The sequence below is a fragment of the Haliotis cracherodii genome, unplaced genomic scaffold (assembly GCF_022045235.1).
Source record: "Haliotis cracherodii isolate W230 unplaced genomic scaffold, xgHalCrac1.p SCAF_7, whole genome shotgun sequence".
In the NCBI taxonomy this organism is placed as follows: Eukaryota; Metazoa; Mollusca; class Gastropoda; order Lepetellida; family Haliotidae; genus Haliotis; species Haliotis cracherodii.
The window spans coordinates 41,992,432-42,014,300 of NW_027266330.1; the positions used below are offsets into that span (position 1 = coordinate 41,992,432).

The window sequence follows — 21,869 nt, forward strand, 5'->3', positions numbered from 1 at the left end:
TTTCCTTTCTGCTTGCATAAAGGAACTCCTACAAGGGCATCTTTGAGAATGTGAGGACCTCTCAAGTCTTTTAATATCCTAGACCTTAAAGGGATGAGTAGAGGCTGACAGAACTGAGAAGGGGATGATGAAGGGAATGGTGTGCTTGTTTTATTAAGTATACATGCGTTTGGGTCTGCAAGCATGTGTGGTAAGAGAGACAAGATTGGAATATTTTACCCTCAAGTTAAGGCCTTTGTCAGTTGACCTGTAGCATTGAGTATCTCCTAATGAGTATCGTTTCATCTGTAACATGTGATATTTCCTGTGGAAGCCAGTACTAGATAATAAATAATCAATATGAGTATGAAACTAATGTGAAAAATGTGAGTGTTTCTAGGCAGCATTGATGTAGTGACATGTTTTTATCTGGATATGTTGTAGCATATATTTTAACGTATCTCTCCACAACAGTATGCAATATTCCATCTTGCTTCATCTTGTAGAACATTCCATCGTATACACCCGCCAACCACATCGTACCCTGCATGCTCTTGTGTTTACATCACATTTTCCTTCATCACTCAACTAACATGACATGACATGACATGACATGACTTGTTGTGTTAACTGCACTCTTGCATTAATGACTGGGAATTGACCTGTGTTGTCATTTGGTTTTTACCCAGTGTTTTTTCTATATGTGAAACAATAAAGGGCTATTTTCCAGACGTGTTTATGTCTGAAAGCCTTTTTCATTGTGGTGTTTTTTGTGTTCAGTTCATTATCATGTACTTGTCTTGTAACATGCCATGATTTCATGCTTGGCAATCTTTATGTCTGTATTTGCTCATCTATCATTCACTGGGGTGAATGAACAACATTATCAGTATTGAACCCGTCTCTGGGGTGGACGATGATCTCGCTCACTTTCCCCAAACCTGCTCGGACTGCAACAGCAAGAAATCCTTTTCGTCTTCGACCCTTGGAACGCTAAATGTGTCAACATTTTAGCCGACCATTTTGGGGGACACCTCACCAGACTGCGCAAGAGGGTGCAACAGAGGCTCTAGCGACATACACAACATACCCCACTCAAACCAGCCACCATCACAACACCATCACTTTCAAGTGTCATCACGGCTGTCCATCTGTTCAAGCACCTGTACCACTAGCACCACAATGGTGCCTGGCATCACCTCCTGAGCCTCATCAGTGACATTGATGCCAGGCGCCTACATGTCGCCTCGCTTATCAATGTTTCTCACAGACATGCCCCCCCACCCTCACATGAATGGACCATGCCCTCCTGCAAGAAGCCAACATGTGGCCCTGGCTCCAATGGTGGGCCCTCGGGTTGAATGTCTTCACAGGGGTCTCTTTCACCAACTGTGCGGACTCACCACCCCTACATCGGTTGAGACATTCTGCACACTGAATCGTTCCCACTACCAGCGCAGCTTCAACAAGTTCTTCAGAAGCTGATGTCAACATTCATCCATCTCTTTTGGCAGTTGCTACGGCAAGGAGGAATCCTGTCTTTTTCAAAGCCAATGGGAGTGTAGCTTCTGTTATAGGCTTATTTGGTTCTTCCAATTAGGCTGACTGAGTGATGGATAAATTCCATTTGAGGAAAATATGTTGTGTTTTTACATGTTCCAGTAAGAAGTCGATTGAGTACTGGGTGAGTACCTATGGAGAGATCATGATGATGGAGTACTGAGGCTCAGGCCAACCTGCAACCCTCAATAGGCCCATGTCCATGTCAACCAGTCATCTTGCTTTTAGCCACTGCCAGCTCTGCCAACAGTTTGCAATTATCCCATGGTAGGATGGTGGGCTGGTTCAAGTGTATTCCCCCTCTGCGATCGTGATCAGGCCCTCCACCCTCTACTTTGTCCTATCTCACACTCTTTGATCCTAAATTTCCAGCTTCTAAAACAAAAACCCCAAACACACTACAGTATCTTCATAGTTGCCACCAACAACTTTGTCAATTTCGTGCTCCCGTGCAGGGTGAGCTTTCTCTTGCTGACCACATGTGTACCTCAGCCAACTCATTCTCTTTCTCATCGCCACTGTGTGTTGACGTGTTTTGACAACTTAGAGAAGTTCTTTTTTTGTTCTTTTGCCAAGTCTCTGTGAATTAACACAGTCTATACTGTGGGCAAAAAGGACAGACAACTTCTGGCATGCTCAGAATACACTACGTTGGTCCCTCACTCCTTGTGCTGTGATTGTCGCGGCCAGTGCTCATTCGACTGCATCTACTTCCAGTAATGTCGCCGGAGATTATCGGACAGTCAATCTAAGGCCAAGGAGTCATCTAAGAAATCATCTAAGAAATCCTAAGCGAGTTCCTCAGTTCCATCAGAAGAGCCTGTAATGTCCCTCACAGCTGATACTTTTCCTGACAGTTTGCTCACAGATGAATTCTCCAACCCCGACCTTCAAACGCTGCACAATCTTGTGGGATCATGTCACCAGTTTTAGTGTGTTTTCATGCTCATGTATTATTGTTGTTTACAACAGTAGGCAGTGTTTTAAATGTTTTATTTCTTTCACTGTTAGAATCCATCTTCCTCGTGTACGTCACATGGTTGTAGTCTATACAGGCTAGGTGATCTGAGCCTCGACTTCCATTCGTGAGATAAATGCATAATGTGAGATCAGTTTAAAAAGTTTGAAATTTTCCAATAAATTATATATTTGTATACTCTAATCCTATCTCACATGCTATATGCCCACCAGACCATCCCCGCATCACAGCTCCTCTAGCCTGTTAGCTGTGATGAAAGAGAATGATGTGGTAGAGATAAGCACGTGATCAGATCATGTAGGTCGCTATGCATGGGATTACATGCGTGACCCATTTGTATGGGTGGTGACCATGGTGATGTTGGGATGTGTTCAGGTGAATTGTTTGTTAGAAGCTGGAAATTGTTCAAGCACATTTCCACATAGGATTGAAGAAGAAAGAAGTGTGAGATAGGTAGTTCACAAATATACAATATATTGGAAAATTTCCAATTTTGTTTTTGCACACTCAGTGTTTGATATCTTAATCACAGTTGAAATGGGTCCATATTGGGTCCTGTGGCACTAACTGGCTGTGAATATCGAGGGACCATATAGGGTCCTGTGGCACTAACTAGCTGTGAATATCGAGGGACCATATAGGGTCCTGTGGCACTAACTTGTTGTGAAAAGTGAGGGACCATGTAGGGTCCTGTGACACTAACTGGCTGTGAAAAGTAAGGGACCATGTAGGATCCTGTGACACTAACTGGTTGTGAAAAGTAAGGGACCATATAGGGTCCTGTGGCACTAACTTGTTGTGAAAAGTGAGGGACCATATAGGGTCCTGTGGCACTAACTGGCTGTGAAAAGTGAGGGACCATATAGGGTCCTGTGGCACTAACTAGCTGTGAATATCGAGGGACCATATAGGGTCCTGTGGCACTAACTTGTTGTGAAAAGTGAGGGACAATGTAGGGTCCTGTGACACTAACTTGTTGTGAAAAGTGAGGGACCATGTAGGGTCCTGTGGCACTAACTGGCTGTGAAAAGTGAGGGACCATATTGGGTCCTGTGGCACTAACTAGCTGTGAATATCGAGGGACCATATAGGGTCCTGTGGCACTAACTTGTTGTGAAAAGTGAGGGACAATGTAGGGTCCTGTGACACTAACTTGTTGTGAAAAGTGAGGGACCATGTAGGGTCCTGTGACACTAACTGGTTGTGAAAAGTAAGGGACCATATAGGGTCCTGTGACACTAACTTGTTGTGAAAAGTAAGGGACCATGTAGGGTCCTGTGGCACTAACTGGCTGTGAAAAGTGAGGGACCATGTAGGGTCCTGTGGCACTAACTGGTTGTGAAAAGTGAGGGACCATATAGGGTCCTGTGACACTAACTTGTTGTGAAAAGTGAGGGACCATGTAGGGTCCTGTGACACTAACTGGTTGTGAAAAGTAAGGGACCATATAGGGTCCTGTGGCACTAACTGGTTGTGAAAAGTGAGGGACCATGTAGGGTCCTGCGGCACTCACTTGTTGTGAAAAGTAAGGGACCATGTAGGGTCCTGTGACACTAACTGGCTGTGAAAAGTAAGGGACCATGTAGGGTCCTGTGGCACTAACTGGTTGTGAAAAGTGAGGGACCATGTAGGGTCCTGTGACACTAACTGGCTGTGAAAAGTAAGGGACCATGTAGGGTCCTGTGGCACTAACTGGCTGTGAAATGTAAGGGACTGGTTGTGAAAAGTGAGGGACCATATTGGGTCCTATGGCACCAACTGGCTGTGAAAAGTGAGGGACCATGTAGGGTCCTGTGGCACTAACTGGTTGTGAAAAGTGAGGGACCATATAGGGTCCTGTGACACTAACTTGTTGTGAAAAGTGAGGGACCATGTAGGGTCCTGTGACACTAACTGGCTGTGAAAAGTAAGGGACCATATAGGGTCCTGTGGCACTAACTGGCTGTGAAAAGTGAGGGACCATGTAGGGTCCTGTGGCACTAACTGGCTGTGAAAAGTGAGGGACCTTATTGGGTCCTGTGGCACTAACTTGTTGTGAAAAGTGAGGGACCGTAAAGGGTCCTGTGGCACCCAAGAGGGTTAAGATTTGTCATCACTCAGCAGGTATGTAGGTTTATGCTGTCAGTCTAGAAACCTTATCCCATGCAGGTAGGTAATCATCGTTGTGAGAGGGGGACATATGCTGTGGATATTATGACTTGGAAGCTATCAAAAGAACTGTTGCTTGTGCTGTTACAGAACCCCACTTGTACCTATGCCAACACCCAAGTCAGGGAAAATGTCTGCCTTAAACCCACACATATCTGGACGCCGATCAAAAAAAGCAATATCACGAGCTGTCAAGATGAGGATGATGTTGGGATTAGATGGGGTAAGTCGTACATCTAAACAAGGTTTATTTTCTGGAATATTCAAATTTCTCTGTGATTTTTAGCTCACCTGACTAAAAGTCAAGTCAGCTTATGTCGTGGTGTGTTGTCAGTCTGTTCTTAACTTTTCATTTTCAACATCTCTTCTGAAACTGCAAGGCCTTTGGAGCTGAAACTTTGTACAATGATCCCAGCTATGCTGTCTCTGAAAAGTTCTCATACAATTTGCCTTGTTGACATCTCAATGTGTGCCATCTGCTTGTTAGTTTGCAACGAAGAGATAGATGCCATTCAAAATGCAGCACCCAATGAGTGATCATGTTTGATGTTGTGTGCACACATACATGTCTGTACTTGAACATAACCGAATAAACAACATCGTTGTGTCATTACTTGGCATTATTCTGAACTAATACATCCTTCACCTTGTGCCACTCCAAGCCTCACTTGCAAACCAGACGTGGTGAAGTGTGCAAAAGGAGGATACTGCATAATGAAAAAGCTTCTAAGATCAAAGTGAATAAAGCATTGTTGTGGAATTACATATCGATGGCTTTCCAATGGATGGTGTCTTCACTTCCTCAATAATTCCTTCAAGGTCAAACTGAACATATTGTTTTATTATCAGAGCTAGGAAACATATGAATTGTAGCTCACCATCTGAAACTTCAACTTAGATGAAAGGATTGCATGTTGTTTGTTCTGACTTCAGCTTGTGACTTTGGTCATTGCTGACATTGTTGAAAACAAATATTTCTATCTCAGAAACTGCTGCACTAAATGTGGTGATACAGTAACATCTTTATAATCTGTGTGGTATGGATGGCGCTACAGATAACTAGGATGCACACACTATATCAAATTGTAGTGATGCATTGTTTTCACCTATGGTATTGTGGGATTTTCTTTATTTCCTGCATTTCACTTCATACAAGAATGTTCTAAGCACAGCAGTCACAAAATAAGGACCTTTACAAAAAGGTTGTAAATTTAAGAGATTTCCCTTTGGATTTTGTAGAATCCTTCTCAAGTAGTAGATCCCCAGTGGGGAAAGGCTTGTATTTGCTCCAAATATCATGTAGCTGTCTTTTGTTTCTTCTGGCTTTTTTAGTGTATTTTGGGTAAGCTGATGAACTTTTGCCAGTGGGCCTTCCAGGAAATCCAGATAGGCCATATTCTTTTTCTTGTCTGATGGCACCTAGGTCACTCTGTTGATTAGAGCATCTGTCCCTTCTACTTCCCTCCTAAACATGACTTCCTGTACAAATGTCCTGTACAAATGCCTCTGCCTCAGGGAATACAGGAGTTCCAACCCATTTGGTGAACTGGTCCATGATCATCACAGTGTTTGCATTAATGCTGTAAAAAATTGCAATACTGTGACACAAGAAAGAAACCCACAGGTGTCCCAAGATGCGCTTGAATATCTATTTCAACTTATCAAATAATGTTTACTTCACACATAACTTATTGTTGTTTTGTTTCCAGTTTCTCTTGTGTCTCAAAAGCTGAGTTACAATTGTGTATCTGATCACGTTTCTCTTTTAGAAAACAGAAATCGCAGACCTTGTAACATTATTTTATTGATGTCATTTCTGAAAATGTTTGTCACAGAATACACCAACATTAAACAGTAAATATTCTCACATGCAAAAGAAACGCAAGTGGTTTTAAGCATATAAGTAACAAACACGGAATCATAAATTGATACGAGTTTTAGCATGTAGTGAAGTCTGATGGTGTTATCAATATTTTTGGTTGCATTTTGGAAGCCCCAAGTAACAACGCAACATAAAAAACGAATCGCCAAAACGCACCATTTCAATGACTATGTGGGTATCATGCACCCATTTCTCGCAAAATAAAAAATGCATGAATTGTCATGAACTGTAGTGGGTATAAAACTGTGGCCGATTCTTGGACCTACCACTCCTTGGTCAACAATGCCACGCCTTACTCAAATTCAGAGAAACCAGGCTATCGGACGTTTGGAAGCTGGAGAGTCTGTCCTAGATGTTGCCCGTCATTTCAACGTTAATATAACCACAATTTACCATCTCCTGCATCGATACAATGCTACACAGACCACAGATGACCTTCCTCGGAGCGGTCACCCTAGGGTCACCACACATCGACAAGATTGGCAGAGTACCCGTCAACACCAGCGACATCCATTCCTAACTGCAAGTGAAAGTGCTTGACAGACCATAGGAACACATAATCGACACATTAGCCGGGACACTGTGATCTGACGTCTCCGTTCCAACAACCTCATATGTCGCCGACCAGCACGTCCTCCAACCACTGCATCGACAAGCACGACTTCAGTTGGCACAGGGTCATCGCAATTGGCATCATCGTGAGTGGAGGCGTGTCATCTTCTCTGATGAAAGTCGCTTTTGTGTCTCCCATGCAGACGGAAGAGTCAGAATTTGGTGGCGTTGAGGTGATCGTTTCGCTGACAGAAACATTGTGGAAAGGGATCGATGGGGTGGACCTAGCATCATGATATGGGCAGGGATTGGACTTAATGCGAGACTTGGACCCATGTGCTTTCTGAATGTTGGTCAAGGTTGGGGACATGGCTTCAAAGCTCAGCGGTATATCGACCAAGTTTGCAGACCCCACGTTGTTCAATTTTTTGCACAACATCAACAACACATTTTCCAGCAGGAAAACGCTCATCCCCATGTTGCCAGAGCTACCATGGCCTTTCTGCAACAACACAACATCCGTGTTCTACCGTGGCCAGCCCTCAGCCCTGATCTGAACCCCATCGAACACTTGTGGGATGAGGTTCAAAGGCGTCTGCACAATGTGCGCCCAGTCCCTACAACTGCCAATGAACTACGCACAGCTGCTCTGGATGTGTGCAGGAGGATCCCTAGGGCCTTCACAAATCGTCTGATCCAGTCAATGTACAGGAGATGTGTGGCAGTGATCAATGCTAATGGTGGTCACACCAGGTATTGACTGACATTTTGGGTATTGACCCGAAACTGTGTAAGCCCTTAACATTTGAAAAAAACAATTGTCATCTGCCTTTTAATTCATTAAGCTGTCTTCAGACAAATTTTTGTCAATCTTGCCCTATTAGTATTTCTTGTCTTTACTGTTGAAAAAAAATAACATGTATACTGCATACTCGACTTGCGTTTCTTCTGCGTGTGAGTATATATGAAGTGACTGTAATTTTGAAGGATATAATTTACCAATCATCATATTCAGGAGGTTGTTTACATCAGTATGTAGAAAAAATCATATAGGTTTAGTCGATTTAAATAAGGGCTGCAACGAACACACTATACGTATCACGAATATATATTAACAAGTCAACAGTTGATGAATTTTTTATTTTGTTCAGAGAAACAATAACAAAACTAAGTATTTGACATTGTTTGAGCATGTTGACAGTGTTAAGTTTATAAACTCACACTTTGCATTTCTTCCTCCTTTTTTCGATCCCATGTGGAAACATGCTTGAACCATGTTTCCAGCTTCTGAAATAAAAACATTCACCCGAACACCCCTGCATCTCTATGGTTATGTCCAGAAGCTAGGTCATTTGTGTGCTTCCCATGCATGGCAAAACTGCCTGAACTGACCAATTGTACACCTCAACCAATTCATTCTCTTTCTCATTGCCACTGTGTGGTGGCGTGTTTTGACTTCAAGAGAAATTTGTTTGTCTTTTGGCACGGTTTGTCAAGTGTTCTATGGGCTATAATTATGGGCAAAAAGGACAGACAACAACCTGCTTGTAAAGAATGCTGCAATACTAATTCTACATCGGACCCTCACTCCTAATGTTGTGACTGTCGCGGACAGTGCTCCTTGGTGCTCCTGAGTCTCTCGATGTACAGAATGTCATGCCTTATCTGATTCTGCCTTTCAAGTATATATCCAATGATGTCAGCGCAGAATATTTGATCAGCTTTCTAAGGCAGGAGATTCGTCTAAGAAATCTAAGACCAGCTCTTCACATATGAGACGATCTTGGACAGTTTTCATACAGATGATTTGTCAAATCCTGACTTGTTGAACACTCCTAATCAGGTCAGTGTCCGATCAGTACAACTGACCGATCCTAATCACACTCTCGTTCAAGCAGCTGGTCGCTCCTCTCCATTCAAAGTACCGCACTTGGATTCGGCTTGTGCCGTCATTTTAAGGCCGTAAGTACTACTACATCCCGGGACACTTCCGATCGTCACGCCTCTGATCAACGATCACCTTCTAAGACGCTCCTGCTCCCAAGATCTGCATTCCTGCTCCCAAGATTGGCTTTCTCGCTCCCAGGATCGGCGTTCCCAGTCACAGGATCGGAAATCTCAAATGGGTCACCGCTTTCGGACTGATACCGAATGCCCACGCCACGATTGGTATGCTTCACGCTAAGCTCCAGTCGACTTTATATGACCATCCTTCAGAAAGCTCTCTCTTTCTGGCTGTTGATACCTACATGGATCATCGACAGGGATGTGATGCTTACCCGGTTTATCGTGACTCATACTACTAGCGAACAGATACCCTTACCCAAGGTTTCCCGACCACTGCTTTACTACCGACTTCCGTTATTCTCCTCTTCGGGGGCGTTTGGGTAGCCTGGTGGTTAAAGCTTCAGGCAAAGACCCGGGTTCGATTCCCAACATGAGTACATGGTGTGAAGCTAAAAGCAGCGTAAAACCAGACTCGCTCACTGTTCTCCTCTTTGCCATCCTCCTATGGAACTTCTTTGTGTGACGACAACCCTCGAATTCCTCCTAAATCTAAGGATCATCGTTTGTCAACACATAGAGAATGCAAACATTGGAGCCATTCCCAAAGAGGATCTCATTCCGTTCACAGATCGCCGGATCATAATTCCTCCAGGTCGGCTCCTCCGGACCCTTGTCCACCTATCCTACCCATGAGATGGGATCACTGGGATCAACAACAGAGTACGGAACCATTGTTTCACTGCATCATGAAAGCCATCAATCTACAGTCTTACTTCAACGTTCGGGTCCGCCATCGACTTCTCAGCCTACAGATGCATTTCCGGTTGCCTCCCACTTAGTCCCTCCCGGATTCGTTGGTTCGCACTCTGCTTCGGGTGACCCTTATCTACAGGTTCAACCAGAAGCACTCGACATCATCTTACGTGGTTGAAGATCGGGACCTAACACACTTGGATACCATAGTTCGCCGTACACTCCCTCTAGTGTCTTTGATTTTGTGAGCTATGAACGAGCTCTCCGTCTCTCTCTCCACTCATTCCAAAGAGGACGCCTTTATTCGAGGAGTGATACTCCTTATACAGGATAAACTCATGCAGATCATGGACCTCCTCTCTCACCATTCCGGCTCCATGACAGCTCTTCATTGTCGTGGTGTACTTCAACGCCCTACCTGGGACTATCAGTTCAAAGTTCAACTTTTTTTAACAACCTTGGTCTTCCCGCTTTGTGTTTGCAGAAACGAACCAGCAGGCTGCTCAGGATGTTTAAAGAGACTCTAGCCTCCAGTTCACTGTGGACCCTTTGCGTCTCTAGAAGAGGCAATTGAAAGATCAGGAAAAGGAAGATTGAAACTATCCCCGATTGGTTCCTGCCCAGCGCAATCTTTGTGAACTTCTCTTATCCCGGCCTAATCCCTTTCATGGACACGGCAGAGGACAAAGAGGTCAACGGGGCTTGGGACACTTCTCCGGTCGATCCATCACCTTTATCAGTGACCCTTCCCGAGCGGGAGGTTAAGTGGGAAACTGACTCCTTTTCAAAACCACGCAACTGGGAACTTCCGCCTTCAGCTGTTCCCATTACAGCCATGTCCATAGGCGGAAGACTGGGGCTATTTGCAAGCAATTGGACCATTCTTGCAGACCCCTTCGTAACACAGACACTACAACAAGGTTATTGACTACCGCTGGCCACGCCAATACCTACGACATTCCCTACAGAGAACGTATCCGGCCATGCAATTACCAACATTGATCTACGCTGTTGGTAGATTCCTAGCAAAATACACTATGGATTGTATCGGCAGACTTCCCACGACCCCCAGGTTTTATTCTTCCATATTCGTTGTTCCCTAAAAGGACAGTCTAAAACTGCGACTCATTTTCAAATTGAAGATCTTCAACGCTACGTACCTAGAAACTCCACCACATTTTCGCATGTCATCGATCTCGCTCCCTCGCACGCTCATTCATTTTATGGTCAGTCTCGATCTCCAAGATGCTTATCTGCACGTTCCCATCCATCGGGAGCACCGACTTCCTCCAGTTCATTTTTCAAGGCTGCCACTACCAATGGAAGGTGATCCCGTTTGGAATTTCTTGGGCCTGTGGCTTTTAACACGCCTTACCCGACCCGTCAAGAAATTCCTACATTCTTATCTCGATGACTGCATTCGGTTTCACGCAGATGCTGATTTCCTCCGTCAACAACTCGACTTCACACTTCGTCTTCTCAGACAACTCGGCAAAGTCAGAATTCATACTCACCCAACGTCACCAATTCATAGGAGCCCTGTTCCACACTCAGCAAAGTAGAATGTTCGTCCCACAAGACTGGTGGCACTCGAACACCCGCTTCAACTACGCCAGTGGCAACAACTCCTGGGCTTCCTAACATCGGCGCAGGCGCTCACTGTATGGGGTCATCTACATCTGCGATTGCTTCAATGTTTTCTCGCACCCTTTGTCACGATCAACGATTGTCACACGCCGATCTCCCTACCGCTCCCTCTACCCCTCATCTTCCATGGTGGCTGGTCGCGTCAAACGTTTGCGGAGGGGTCTCGTCCAGTCCTTCATCTGTTTGTCAATGCTTCAACCGTCGGTTAGGGAGCACACTTTCAAGATCTGCAAGTAGCAGGGCAGTTTTCCGACGTATTACTTGCCTCCACAGCAACAATCTCAAATTCAAGGCAGCCATTCTTGCAATCTCGCATTGGTCGAACATCCTCTGCTTCGCCACCTGCTTCAACGCTCAGCTATCCCAAGTCGTATCTCCAATCCCCTCAGGCTTGGGAGTATGATGAGTTGGCGATCCTTCCCGGGTCCTGCAGAAGGTAGCAATCACCGCCTGTCTCTGATTTTGGTCACGCCCTATTGGCCAGTGCGCAATTGAATCATCTTCCGCTCTGCGATGACCTACTCCTTCAACCTCGTTCTCATTGGCTCCATCTGTCCCTTGCAATGCTTCATCTCTGCTTTTGGTGCATCCGCAGAAGTCTCTCATTGCACCCGGCGCCATTATGACCACAAGTCAGCCTTTGAGATTTACTGTCGTGCTCGTGATATTTCCACTCCTACCTCAGCCTCGCTTCAACGAATATTTACATCATCTGCGTTTAACCTGGAAACTTAAGGGACACATGTTGGTTGGTCAACTACCTTGTGGCTATCAACTCCGTCATTGCCACCACTTCTGGTGCGAAGGTTTCCACGGTTACAGAGCAATAATCGCTCATCCGTTCCTACAAATTAGCCGACCAAGCCACCCGTTTTCAGCCTCCTTCGTGGGACCTGAATGTTATTCTTCAACATCCGGTTTCACTTTCAAAACCAAACGCCGGACCCCGAATCTCTGTGTCAGTTACAACTTATAGCCTTGAATCCACCACATGATCTCTATAATTGGCTGCCAGTCACGTGAAGGCTTTCCACTCAACCGGAGATGGCCGAACTAAGATGGACACAGCCGATTGTCCTTACATTAACAATGTTTAAACAAAACAGGAGATTATCAAAGGTTCATTCATTCATACATGTTGTTGCCTATATTTACGTATCATTACTTATCATTTTGAACATTGACAAATATCCAAAGTGAAATTAATTGTGTGAAAAAATGTATAAAACGTATGCAAAATCTACATCATAACTGAAGCTGTAGAAAATGATCGTGTGCACTCTCATTCAAGGACCTTCACCTCAAAGAAATTACCAAATATGTACAGCAATGTTGACATATGACATCACTACCTGTGACCGACTTTTACAAAATGGCGTGTTCATTGTCAACAGTACGCGTCATTTTACGTGGGGACTTTCGTTGATTCAGGGATCGTATATACATAAATGTGACATGTAAGTAATCAGAAACATTCTGCCAATCTATGTACTGTTTTTTGTTGTTATAATTTTCATTGAAACAAACAGAAATAGTCAGAAACTCTGATAAATACTGTTGTCGTTGTGAGTGATTTTGCGTCAGTCATGGTATCACACAGGACAGTAACTTTGACAATTTCTGTGGAAAATATCAAATCATTGCAATATATCTATTTTAAATTCCCTAATTCTTCCTACAATTCTCATCCCGTGCATACTCTGAAAATGTTGAGCCAATATCTTGAACGATTAGAAGAATGGATAGCCCAAAATAGGAGAAAATGCGACACTGTGTAAAATCTGTATGTTGCTTTGTTTACATTTCATACAAGTGCAGTTTTTCGAGCACAGCGTTCGTTTTCATGCCTAACTTATTTTGCTTGATTTCAACCAGTCACTTTGTATTGGTGACAAAGACCATTGGTCATTTGATTCTATAATGTATGAGGAATTCAAGGATGTATATATCGCAGCTAAGTTTGAAATATACGTGATGTTACAGGCGTCTCATAACCGGTGTACATGAAACGTGATTTTGTAAACACTATCCAATATGGGAGAAAGTTCACGTCGGCGTTCTATATGGGGCAGGGATAACATACAGGAAGCATCACTGTGACAGAGATGATGACTTCTATATGGGGCAGGGATTACATACAGGGAGCATCACTGTGACAGAGATGATGACTTCTATATGGGGCAGGGATTACATACAGGGAGCATCACTGTGACAGAGATGATGACTTCTATATGGGGCAGGGATTACATACAGGGAGCATCACTGTGACAGAGATGATGACTTCTATATGGGGCAGGGATTACATACAGGGAGCATCACTGTGACAGAGATGATGACTTCTATATGGGGCAGGGATTACATACAGGGAGCATCACTGTGACGGAGATGATGACTTCTATATGGGGCAGGGATTACATACAGGAAGCGTCTCTGTGACGGAGATGATGACTTCTATATGGGGCAGGGATAACATACAGGGAGTGTCACTGTGACGGAGATGATGACTTCTATATGGGGCAGGGATAACATACAGGGAGTGTCACTGTGACGGAGATGATGACTTCTATATGGGGCAGGGATAACATACAGGGAGTGTCACTGGGACGGAGATGATGACTTCTATATGGGGCAGGGATAACATACAGGGAGTGTCACTGTGACGGAGATGATGACTTCTATATGGGGCAGGGATAACATACAGGGAGTGTCACTGGGACGGAGATGATGACTTCTATATGGGGCAGGGATAACATACAGGGAGTGTCACTGGGACGGAGATGATGACTATATAGGGCAGGGATAACATAGATGGAGCATCACTGGGACGGAGATGATGACTGTATAGGGTAGGGATAACATAGATGGAGCATCACAGGGATCGAGATAATGGCTATATAGGGTAGGGATAACATAGATGGAGCATCACTGGGACGGAGATGATGACTGTATAGGGTAGGGATAACATAGATGGAGCATCACAGGGACGGAGATGATGACTATATAGGGTAGGGATAACATAGATGGAGCATCCTTGGGATGGAGATGATGGCTATATAGGGCAGGGATAACATTGAGGGAACATCACTGGGACGGAGATGATGACTATATAGGGCAGGGATAACATTGAGGGAACATCCTTGGGATGGAGATGATGGCTATATAGGGTAGGGATAACATAGATGGAGCATCACAGGGACGGAGATGATGACTATATAGGGCAGGGATAACATTGAGGGAACATCCTTGAGATGGAGATGATGGCTATATAGGGTAGGGATAACATAGATGGATCATCACTGGGACGGAGATGATGACTGTATAGGGTAGGGATAACATAGATGAAGCATCACAGGGATGGAGATGATGACTATATAGGGCAGGGATAACATAGATGGAGCATCACTGGGACGGAGATGATGACTGTATAGGGTAGGGATAACATAGATGGAGCATCACTTGGACGGAGATGATGACTATATAGGGCAGGGATAACATAGATGGAGCATCACAGGGAAGGAGATGATGACTATATAGGGCAGGGATAACATAGATGGAGCATCACAGGGATGGAGATGATGACTATATAGGGCAGGGATAACATAGATGGATCATCACTGGGACGGAGATGATGACTATATGGGGCAGGGATAACATAGATGGAGCATCACTGGGACGGAGATGACTGTATAGGGAAGGGATAACATAGATGGAGCATCACAGGGATGGAGATGATGACTATATAGGGCAGGGATAACATAGATGGATCATCACTGGGACGGAGATGATGACTATATAGGGCAGGGATAACATAGATGGATCATCACTGGGACGGAGATGATGGCTATATAGGGTAGGGATAACATAGATGGATCATCACTGGGACGGAGATGATGACTATATAGGGCAGGGATAACATAGATGGATCATCACTGGGACGAAGATGATGACTATATAGGGCAGGGATAACATTGAGGGAACATCCTTGGGACGGAGATGATGGCTATATAGGACAGGGATAACATAGATGGATCATCACTGGGACGGAGATGATGACTATATAGGGCAGGGATAGCATTGAGGGAACATCACTGGGACGGAGATGATGACTATATAGGGCAGGGATAACATAGATGAATCATCACTTGGACGGAGATGATGACTATATTGGGCAGGGATAACATTGAGGGAACATCCTTGGGACGGAGATGATGGCTATATAGGGTAGGGATAACATAGATGGATCATCACTGGGACGGAGATGATGACTATATAGGGCAGGGATAACATTGAGGGAACATCACTGGGACGGAGATGATGACTATATAGGGCAGGGATAACATAGATGGATCATCACTGGGACGGAGATGATGACTATATAGGGCAGGGATAACATAGATGGATCATCACTGGGACGGAGATGATGGCTATATAGGGCAGGGATAACATTGAGGGAACATCCTTGGGACGGAGATGATGACTATGTAGGGCAACATAGATGGAGCGTTATTGGACCATGTGAATTGAAGTATTGATGTTTGAAGACGAGTGGTCTCACACCTGCTTTTCATGAGAATGGAATGTTTGTTTTTCCAGTCACAATTTCTGATAATATATTGTCTTAAAATTAAACAACTACTTCGATACCATCCATCTCTAACCTTTACCAGCCATTAGACAACACTAATATTAGTTTACACTGTAGCAGTCTTATTTTGATGTACCACTGTATTAAAACTATATCTCCAACATCAAAGGACAGTTGTTTGTAAACATCACATGCCAAAAATAAGGGAAAACATTAGGGTTTTTTTGGCTGTGTAGCTTGCATACTTATGTGACTGGGGTATGACATGTATGTTTTTATATCATACAAGGGAAAGCTTATATCAATGATATAAAGCTTTAGTAGTATAGGTAAAGGGGATATAGCCTGTAACTGGTACACCCATGATTGGGCCAGATTTATACCACAATACTACTACTACAGGAGGGGATTTTTTTCTCTCTTCCATTAAAATGATTATGCTATTCTACGATTGACATGACATTAAACTGACTAATGCCCCCAAATAGGTGTACTCCCAATTAAACATTTGATGTACATAGGATATAAAAAATGCCTAGAGCATCCCTACCATGAGAAGCATACACCAAAATTTGTTCGGGCACTTTATCTGTTTGAGCAGCAAAACAGAAGTACCACATTTCACAAGTTAGATATATGCAAATTCGTGGAAGCCAAGAGGAGCAAGAAACAAAACAAGAAGAAGTATTGGAGGCCTATGATTGTCTCGAAAAAAGATACCCTTTTCTATTCCTATCCGATAGAGAGAAACAAATCTTGGAGTATTTAGGGTTTACTTTCTATGAGCGGCACCAAATGTCAAAGCAGTTTCTAGAGATATATCTATACGTCTTCCGTCCTGCATTCGAGTCTGGCAAGATACTAGACCGCGTTTTCTGATACAACAGACATCCCCTTAACTATACTACTGCTTTAGTTCAATGACAGATCACGTAAATGTTCATTTTTTCACAGATACTTCCGTTGACCAAGATATTACAGTTGTCAAGTAACTATTTTGTATTACTAAAAATAATTAATTTGTGGTGTAGTGTGATATTTGCCACAATGTTTAAACACTGTGGCTGCTCATGGTAGTCAAGTTGAACATGTAAGCCAGTTAATGGACATACAGTGAGGATATCTTTTGAGTTGAAATTTCTTTTGTCTGTTGCTCTGTTCTGATCTAATATCATATTCAAAATAAATATAGGTGAGCTACTTAACCTTATGGCATATCTTTTTATGGTAGGAATTCTATCACTTCTATCCTTGCCTCCATATATTTGTCTTTAAGTAAGAATGTGACACCACTTGACCTCAAGTAACCTTAACTATGTGAATGGTGTGCACTTACCGTTAATGGGCTTCAGTTGTGCATGTCATGTGTGTATATTCTTACATTGTGTACCTGCAGGAGGGGGTTTGTGGAGAGAGGGCTGCTGCCCACTACGTGGACTGCTACAACCCAGATGGTGAGCTGCCCACACAGGCCCAGGAAGACTGGGAACATGAGGCAAGCAAGCTGTATGAGTGGACCCAAGAACTTTCATTCAATGATGAGGCAATGGCAACTCCAAGATTGTTACTTACATCATAGCTTCACCAACAGTATCTGCAACATGATGTTTTTGTGTGTATGGGTTTAAACTACAAATAACAATACTTATATCAGCATTCAAGTGTCGAAATAAAGCATAAAAAGGGGGTCTTTGCCATTAAAGTTGTTAATAAAAGGGTTTAGGGGATCCCAACATTCCAATACTTAGAAGGATCCCCCTCAATGTCAACACTGGTTTTGTTTCTCTATCAACTTAGTTAACTTAATTGTCTGAGGTGTGAAATGATGGGCATGTATTCCATTGGTCAACATGAATTCATTTGTTTCCTTTCTTCATGTTTTAACCCTTGAATGTTTGTTCTGATCAGTGTAAACTTGGTGCCACATTGTCAGGCAACAAACACCTACTTTTTCTGCAATTTGTGCGAATAGTGCGTGCTACCTGGTGGTGCAGGACATGCTTACCCTAGAACATGTGGTGTCATCAATGACTTTCAGTGATTCATTCATATATTTTTTAACAATTTGGCCACATTCAGTGTTCGAAATACCTGCCTGCCCGATCGTCCGAGACGGGTTGATTTCAACTCCGGCTGCCAGATTTTCAAATCCCCCTGCCCGACGGTCGGGTTTTATTTCATATGTGAAAATAATCTAAATATTTCCCGATAATAAGCATTAATTCACATGTAAAGATGAATGATAAAATGTAACCAAAAAGAAACCCCATTAGCTTTTAGACAACCTAAAGTGTAGCGATGCGCTTATGCTACAAGCAATCAGTTTTCATATTTTGATACAAGCTATTTGATTGTATTATCCCCGACATGACAACCAATCAGTGACCCTGTTTCTGTTGCTAGTGATATTGCGAATGGCGATGCCCATTACCCATGTTGCTCGACAGCATGAGTCTTTTAAAGTTTCTTGGTTTAACTGAAGTCAGTGATGACAAGAAAAAAGACACGGGCTGAAAGAGACAAGATCTATGACAGCACGAAGCGAAAAAGAACGATTGTTCCTTCTTGGAAAACTGAATATGAGTCAGACTTCAGTGACCTTGTTGAAGGAAGTGACAATCACAATGACACTGACAGTGATATGGACATTGATTGAAAGTCATGAGGCCCTATTTAGGAATAAGGATATTTACATGATGTATTCTAGGATATTAAATACAAATCTGACCTAAAAAGTGTTTGCTATTTCTTTTCTTGCATTACTTCATGTTCAATGAATTCGATTTAAAGTTTTGATTAAATTATCCTGAGAAACATATGATTATAGTGGGCAGGCAGGTTTTGGTCAGGGCTGGCAAGTATTTCAGCTAGCCTGTCCTGTGGTCTGGCTGAAATTTTTGGGAGTTTCATACCCTGCCACATTGACAATATACTTCTGGTTATCTGCCGGGCAAGTTGGGATGTGACCACATTGACAATATACTTTCTGGTTATCTGCCGGCAAGTTGGGATGGGACCACATTAACAATATACTTCTGGTTATCTGCCGGGCAAGTTAGGATGTGACCACATTGACAATATACTTCTGGTTATCTGCCGGGCAAGTTCGGATGGGACCACATTGACAATATACTTCTGGTTATCTGCCGGGCAAGTTGGGATGTGACCACATTGACAATATACTTCTGGTTATCTGCCGGATAATCTGGGATGGGACCACATTGACAATATACTTCTGGTTATCTGCCGGGCAAGTTGGGATGTGACCACATTGACAATATACTTCTGGTTATCTGCCGGGCAAGTTAGGATGTGACCACATTGACAATATACTTCTGTTTATCTGCCGGGCAAGTTGGGATGGGACCACATTGACAATATACTTCTGGTTATCTGCCGGGCAAGTTGGAATGTGACCACATTGACAATATACTTCTGGTTATCTGCCGGGCAAGTTGGGATGGGACCACATTGACAATATACTTCTGGTTATCTGCCGGGCAAGTTGGGATGTGACCACAGTGACAATATACTTCTGGTTATCTGCCGGGCAAGTTGGGATGGGACCACATTGACAATATACTTCTGGTTATCTGCCGGGCAAGTTGGGATGTGACCACATTGACAATATACTTCTGGTTATCTGCCGGGCACTTCTGTTAGTTTTGTCCCACTGCACAAACAGGTATTGATGTATCCATGAGTAGTTTAGGATGTGACATTAAATAACAAAGCCAGTATAACTTGCAGAAACAGTTTAATAGAGTGACCAGATGATGACTACGAGACAGCCATAAACAATAGTATTGCACATTCAACGCTTTATCACATTGACATTACCAGTAGTGGATTTCCTCCCTCACTATCTGCAAAACTTGTCATATAGCATTGGACTATTGTGCTACAAAATATATACCAATTCACTTCAAATGTTTTCTCTTTTCATGCATGATGAATAACAGCTTTCATCTATCACTTTATTAAAATGAATAAAACAATTATCATTGACATGTTATGTAATGACATGATTTCAATACTGATCCCTGCATTGCACAAGTTATGAATAACAAAGTTATGTTGCCATAGTAACATATATAAGATCTTCATCACAGCACTGTTAGAAGGAACATTTCAGCAACTAACAACACAATGCTTCCAACTAATACATTTGACATCCAAGAAACTATTCACCGCCACCAAAACAAAGCCAGATTACCAGAGGTACAGGAGCTCACATTTACTAAGTAATGTACAACTTCAGTGGTGAACATGTGCTAAACTAGCTATTTTGCCTCACAACCATTCTACCTATGACTAGATACAATAATGTTCCGTTGACATAAATCCCTGCTCAATAAAAGTTTAGAGGGGTATATAGAAATGGCTCCTTCAGTCTGTCATGTTTTATCTATGGAGCATGACTCAAAAACTGTTCAATGTCACTTTGTATACACATCTGGCATACCCAGCCCTGGTGCATTTACTACAGGTATTTAGGAATTTTTTTATTTTTATATCTTGTGTTCCCACAACTTGAGTTCAAAGGAGGTTGATTCCTACAAGGAGTACGACTCAAAAACCTTTCAATATCTCTTGAAGAAACATTTAATGCACATCAGCTATCATACAATACAAAACCTTTTGGGGATTACAAGTAAGAATAGGTCCCCAGCAACCTATGCTTGATGTAAGAGGCAACAAAATGGATCAGGTGGTCTGGTGAGGTGATTCTGTTCATTTTGTGGCATCGTGCCCAAACAGAATGGGACATTTTGGCTGGGCTAACGAGTCTATGCATAGTCCAATCAAAATCGCACACCGAAATCGAAATCCGGTTTGTAAACTGTCGTGTAGATTTCAGTCGATTGCAGGATTTGCAAAGCATGTGCACCGCCAACTCGTCAGCAGATATTTTCCAAATCTGTTCATGTTTTTAATCAAGGTGCTCACATGATTAGATGCATTTCGCGATGTAAGACCTGTTTTATCACAATATAGATCTTCATTATTGATCAGTTTGTCCTGACTGGGCACCACCATTTTGTGTGAAGCAAACACAAGTGATATGAGGAGAGGAATCTGATTGGTCCATAGGAGAGGCTTAGAAAGGACATAACTGGTAATAGCCACTGGTGGCGCTACGATCGAGCCCACTAATTCCAGCCTAACTCGGCAAGGGTGGAAACTGGACTTTTAAAGTCAGTTAACTCTCTTGCCTCGGGAAGATGCTAAGTGCCATGTTAATTAACAAAAATTTCCAATACAACAATTCCGGAATTGTGTTTTAGGTTTTTAGTATGTTGTTATTGTAATATCATAATTTAAATTTATCATTTAAAAATTGTGTCCATTGCAAAGTACCATGAGTAATGCCCTTGTCTGGAAGGTATAGAAAGCATTTAAAGGAGGAATCATCTGGTGTAGTCTTATCATGAACGCTTGACTCTGCCAGGATGATGTCTCTTGAACTTAATGCTTCAGGACTAACCATGGTTTTGATTGGTACAATCAGACAAATTACAGATATACTTAATTTTGTGCTTTAATAACATATCTAAAAGAGTGGGGGTATCGATGACTGTCTCCATAGTTTTTCTAGCTCTCTGAAAATTATGCAAACACTTATTTTGACTGACCTCATATGATATTGTCTATACCGATAGAAAAAATGACTGATTTTCAAGGCATATTCCACATGCAGATATTCTCAGATATATAAAATTTTTTGACTATTCATATAGCTCTCAACATTTTTTTGTAGCACCCACGGAATACAA

The 21,869-nt window shown here is 42.9% G+C and overlaps 1 protein-coding gene across 2 annotated transcripts in view; it reads left to right on the top strand.

Annotated features, from left to right (window-relative positions):
• The window catches only part of LOC139447689 (uncharacterized protein CXorf58-like), an 84,699-nt gene extending 65,900 nt beyond the window's left edge, over positions 1–18,799 (top strand). For both annotated transcript variants that reach the window (XM_071229126.1, XM_071229127.1), the window contains exons 9-10: positions 4,757–4,889; positions 17,489–18,799. In XM_071229126.1, coding sequence (XP_071085227.1) covers positions 4,757–4,889; positions 17,489–17,671 — 316 coding nt within the window. In that variant the 3' untranslated portion in view covers positions 17,672–18,799. The remainder of the gene's footprint in view (positions 1–4,756; positions 4,890–17,488) is intronic.
• The last annotated feature ends 3,070 nt before the right edge of the window (positions 18,800–21,869 follow it).